The sequence below is a fragment of the Nerophis lumbriciformis genome, linkage group LG33 (genome assembly GCF_033978685.3).
Source record: "Nerophis lumbriciformis linkage group LG33, RoL_Nlum_v2.1, whole genome shotgun sequence".
Taxonomy (NCBI): Eukaryota; Metazoa; Chordata; class Actinopteri; order Syngnathiformes; family Syngnathidae; genus Nerophis; species Nerophis lumbriciformis.
In genome coordinates this window covers 5,291,501-5,297,500 of record NC_084580.2, presented here as the reverse complement: position 1 = coordinate 5,297,500, position 6,000 = coordinate 5,291,501, and the positions used below count along the sequence as shown (strand labels likewise).

At 40.0% G+C, this 6,000-nt stretch overlaps 1 protein-coding gene across 8 annotated transcripts in view; it reads left to right on the top strand.

Moving 5' to 3' along the window:
• stxbp1b (syntaxin binding protein 1b) overlaps positions 1-6,000 on the top strand; it is a 161,238-nt gene that overhangs the window by 136,996 nt on the left and 18,242 nt on the right. For all 8 annotated transcript variants that reach the window (XM_061928641.1, XM_061928637.1, XM_061928638.1 and 5 more), the window contains one exon: positions 1,171-1,256. In XM_061928641.1, coding sequence (XP_061784625.1) covers positions 1,171-1,256 — 86 coding nt within the window. The remainder of the gene's footprint in view (positions 1-1,170; positions 1,257-6,000) is intronic.

Genomic DNA, 6,000 nt, shown 5'->3' with positions numbered 1-6,000 from the left:
AGGATTACAAACAACAAAAGCATGGTATAATTATTGTATATGTTCATTCAGACTATATAGAGGTTATGTATTCATTGGGGTGTGTCTGTCTGTTAGTTAACAACATAACTCAAAAGGTTATGAGTTTATTTTGATAAAACTTTCAGAAAATATCAGAAATATGACAAGGAACAGATGATTACATTTTTGCTGTGATCCCGAGCCTTTCTACTTTGTTACTTTACATTTAAGTTACAACGTTGCACTTTTCTGTGTGTGTATGCTAGTGGCCCTGCCTCCATCCAGAGAGACAAAGAGAGTGGATAACTTTATTTCGTCTTGCACTCTTTTTAAACTTCACTGCCGACCTTAACAAGCAGACAGCAGCCCTAAGATACAGCACTGCAGCAATTTCTTACCTTGCACACATCATGATGACTGAATTGCATTCACAAAATCCGCAATTGGGAGCATCAACATTACAACAGGGCAGCACGGTGGCAGAGGGGTTAGTGCGTCTGCCTCACAATACGAAGGTCCTGAGAAGTCCTGGGTTCAATCACGGGCTCGGGATCTTTCTATGTGGAGTTTGCATGTTCTCCCTGTGACTGCGTGGGTTCCCTCCGGGTACTCCGGCTTCCTCCCACTTCCAAAGACATGCACATGGGGATAGGTTGATTGGCAACACTAATATTGGCCCTAGTGTGTGAATGTTGTCCGTCTATCTGTGTTGGCCCTGCGATGAGGTGGCGACTTGTCCAGGGTGTACCCCGCCTTCCGCCCGATTGTAGCTGAGATAGGCTCCAGCGCCCCCCGCGACCCCGAAGGGAATAAGCGTTAGAAAATGGATGGATGAACATTACAACACAAGAAATTCTACACTAGTATCGGGTACCCATCCCTATAATATATGTAAACACGTAATGTATTTTATCCGCACATGCTACTTTACCTTAACAGGGATGGTTACCTGATCAGTGATCATGTCAATGCATACACCAGTGCAAAAATGAGTGACCAGACGGCTGGTGTTCTTGCTTTCACTCAGAATAATTCCTGACGCTACTTTAGATACAATCGTTACAGTTTTGAGCAAATAAATGAAAGTTTACCATCAAAATTACAATCTGCTATATATTTTGAAAATGCATTGATGATTATGCTTTCCTGAAACAACTTGTGTTCCTCTAGGATGCCATTGAAGATAAACTTGACATCAAGCAATACCCATATATTTCCCAGAGACAAGCAGCAGCCAAAGCCAGTGCTCCATCAAGGTGAGTATATTGCAATATTCCAGTAATTGCATGACAAGGACTGGACAAATTTACATATTTTACAATTATTATTTTCAGATGCATTACAACTGCATTGTTTAAAAACTTTTAAGAGGTCATATTATGATTTTGTTCTACATTTAAAACACTTCTTTGTGGTCGACATAACATGTTGTGCATAGACTATGTTTTACAGACCTTTTTCAAGTTGCTTTCTGACCCTCTCATTAGAATGCGCCGTTTTGTTGATGGGTCTTATTTATGTCCCTCTACTTTGACTGCATCTTCTGACCTTTGTTGCCGTTTTTAGCGCTTCCATAACGACACTTCTGACTCCTATAAGTTCGAACTATACACTACTTTATATTCGAAATGGCAACAGCTTCGAAATGGCAACAGCGAAGTCTGTGCCACAACAAGAGGATAGTGCGAAAAAAAGGATTACATTGGTGGACTTATGGGATTTATGCAGATACCAAAAAACATCAGCAGGTGTCAATTAGGCCCCTTTAATGATCGCATACTTCCAAAAAGGTGAATCCTCATTTGCCCTGCCAGAATTTTGTGAATAAAGTCACTGAGAAATTGAAAAAAATGCTGGGACAGTAACCTTGATGCTGAAAAATAAAAGATACCACAATACAGTGGTTATTTGGTTATTTATAAATTGCAATAACATTAGCAGTGATATATCAAAATATGTACGTGGATAGGATATATTTTGGTTTCCTCGTGGAGATGAACAAACAATTTAAAAATTGTATACTATTGCAAACTACAACCACATTAATACAGATGGTATTAATAGCTCTCTGACAATGCCATTCTACAGTTAGCATTAATATCTTTGTACGGGCAGAATTGACACATGTGTCATTAGATGTTATAGTTACTTTTTAGTTGGCATCAAGTCCTTCAGAAATAGACTTGGATGTTCATGCTTGTCTTAATGTATGTATGTATGTATATGTTTAATGTTTAAGTAAACTCAGACTGTACCCAGCTTTGGCCTTGTTGTTGGTTGTTAAATCCATGTTGCGTTCCAAAGCAACCGCAACATCAAGAAGATGTAACCCAAGTAGCTGAAAAAGAGCTACAAAGAAATATGGAAAGTCAACGCAACATATTTTGCTTGTGGAGTACATCCAGGACTGTGACCCCCAGGCTGGAACAATTTTTTCTAAAGGTGTGTCAGCATTGAGAAATACACAGTTGCTGTTTCTTAACACGTCTTTATTTTTAAGACTGCCAACATAAGAATGAACAGGAAGTGTTATCGCTTTCCTTGCACACAAGTAACCACATCCCTTCAGGGCTACTGGGTGTGAAACCTGGGTCCCACTGGGCCACTCAGCTCCCCCCCTAACTCCCCGAACAGTTTGAGGAGGATCCTCTGAAGGTGTGGCCTTCCTTGACCGTATGAACGGGATCCTGTAGACCCTGAATTTGGACACAACCAGTGTGTATCTTGTACACTTCCTCATTACTACTGATCATTTCTTCTGGGTGGGCTTCAGCCACTGGTGCGGAAGGTACAAAGTTGCCCTCTGCTGACAAAAACGTACATTACATTATATTGCAGCAAAACAGACCTCAACAGTAAGGAACTTCTTTACTGTTGAGTAAAGGCACGCCCCCAATATTGATGTGCGGGAGTAAATCGTGAGAATGGTTGCCCCGGGAGATTTTCTACTCGGGAGGGTTGGCAATTAAGTCACCTTAAATTTAAAAACAAAATGGGAGGCAACTATTCATCTAGATCAGGGGTGTCAAACTCAAATACAGAGTGGGCCAACATTTAAAACTGTACAAAGCCGCGGGCCAAGGTTGAACAAATTAACCTTTTAATAGGGACCCAAACAAGTTTTGCATTGAATATTGAACAAGCAAGGCTTATATAACTTTATAGTGACATGCAAAATCGAGTTTCAAATAATAATAATAATTAAAAAACATCAATGGCATATCAAATAAAATTGAAATACAAATTTAATGCCTCTTTTCTATTTGCAGCCTTCTGAGGTAAATATCAAAATAAACGTTTTCCATAGGCTAATAATAAATATGAAAATAAAATAACAATAATGAATGAATCAAACATTCAAGCCTTGAAGTAGCAAGAGAAAGTGCATGAATAAAACGTTAATTATTGCTCAGTTTGCTACACTGATTTGCTTTAACACTGAATATGGAACAAGCAACGCATATATAACTTAATAGTGCAAAATCAACTTTAAAAAAACAAACGAAAAAACATCAATGGCATATTAAATACAATTTAAATAAAAAATGGAATGCCTCTTTTCTATTTGCAGCCTTCTGGGGTAAATATCAACATTAACCTTTTCCACAGGCTAATAAATTTTAAAATAAAATAACAATGAATAAATCAACCATTCAGGCCTTTTTACTGCTCAGTTTGCGACACACTGATCTAATCTGATGTGCCCAAGCCAGATACCTGGCATCTTTTCTTGGATGCTAGTTTATTAATGTCTGGGCTCAGGCTTTGAGCTGAGGCAACCTTAATTATCGAACGAAGGTGTTCATCAGTCAGACGTATCCTGATAGACGTTTTCGTCATCTTCATTGAGGAGAAAAGTTGCTCACATAGATACGTGCTGCCCAACATGGAGAGCAATTGAGCAGCTTGGGTGCGGAGCTGAGGCATTGTGTCAGGGATGAATTGTAGAAACTGTGCGGCGCCAACAGCATCACACTTTGACTACAGCGTGTCATCACACTGGAGTTCAATCAGCTCCATTTGGAGGTTAGTTGGTGCTTTTTCCACATCAACTGCGAAGGGATTACTAAGCAGTTCAAATCTACATTTCTGACCATCAAAGTCGCCAAATCGCGGGTTGAGGTGGGCGGGGTTGGGGGGGGGCGGGGTTTGGTGGTAGCGGGGGGTGTTGTTTGGTGTGGGTTCACAGTGTTGCGCATATTTGTAACAGTATTAAAGTTGTTTATACGGCCACCCTCAGTGTGACCTGTATGGCTGTTGACCAAGTATGCATGGCATTCACTTATGTGTGTGTAAAAGCCGCATATATTATGTGACTTGGCCGGCACGCTGTTTGTATGGAAGAAAAGCGGACGTGACGACAGGTTTAGAGGACGCTAAAAGCAGTGCCTTTAAGGCACGCCCCCAATATTGTTGTACGGGTGAAAATCGGGAGAATGGTTGCCCCGGGAGATTTTCGGGAGGGGCACTGAAATTCGGTAGCCTCCCGAGAAAATCGGGAGGGTTGGCAAGTATGAGTATTAGCGGTGAATGCGGTGTTACAGCGGCATAGCCGCTGTATAATACCGGTGGGCCAGCTCTAATGTTAATTTGATATTGCCTCAAGGGCCAAATGAAATTACACGGCGGGCCAAATTTGGCCCACGGGCCAGAGTTTGACACCCATGATCTAGATTATAGTGCCACATACACTAATTAGCCATTGTAGACAGGAATTGTAAGTAAGTCTTATATGCGAAAGGGCCACAATTGTGCTGTTTGAGCAAGAGTTGATATATTGTGACTCAATTATGTTCCTCTTTCATCTACACAACAAACTTCATTTTTCTAATTAGAAAATTGGCGTGTGTGTTTGAGCGCCATTCAGAGACAAATTTGATTGGCAAAAATGACGCTGACTAGCCAATTTATCTAGAAAAATTGCGGGCATTGGACAAAGTTGTGATACTGCACATAATTTGCAGGGATTGGTTGAATTTGTGTGGATTGCTGTGATTGTGATATCGCAAATTCCTGAAGGGACTTCTTATCACTAATTCGAAACGGTGACATTGAATCAGCATTGACTATGCATATTTCAATGGTGATCAGGATGTAAATCAGATTAAAAAAATCGTCAATTGATGGAGAGGTATTTCAAATGTATCGGGGGCAAAGTGTTGAGACATTTCGTGGTCTTATAAGGCTCAATAATTGAATCACCAAGGAAGGATGCCTATTTGCCATGTAGGCATGGTGCTTCAGCGCTCTAATCTTCAATACATACTGTATGCTATGTTATGCACGATCGCATCCGAGAATCGGAAATGGCGCAATTTGCTAGCGCATAAGCCCACAGATAAAGGGTGGGCCTAAGTCGGGGGTCGCCAACCCAAAATGTTGACAGAGCAATATTGGAACCAAAAAACAAATCCGTCTGGAGCCGCAAAAAATGTAAATAATGAATGTTGAGGCAGTATGGCCTACCTCCACTGCCAGCTGGTCCACCTGTTTGCTTGCTAGTGATGTGCGAATCGATAGTAAAATATCAATACGGCTGATACCAGATCTTTATGCTACAATAATGATTCTCAAATCAAAATATCATTGCTTTTGATACTTGAGTTATTTGATAATGTATATCACCAACAGCAACACAGTGCAAAGTAACTTAATAACTAAGATCATGTCCAAGTGAAACATGATTAGTAGGAACTGGCAATTAAAATGAGTCACTCAGTATTATAAAACAAGTGTATGTATACTTTTAAGCTACTTGGAGACACGGCATAGAGTATTATTTGAATAAGATAACATTCAGTGCAGAATAACGCCAATTTTTTGTTTTCCCTGTGATTTTTTTTTTTAGCGTTTGAAGATAATTCCTCAAGAGCGGCAAAACTTGAAATACACTAGTTTTTAAAGTTTACCAGACAGATTTTGGTATATTTATATAAGGTATTGGATCTTTATCGTTGATACCAGCCTGAATTTTACTCGGTATTGGATCGGAAAGAAAAT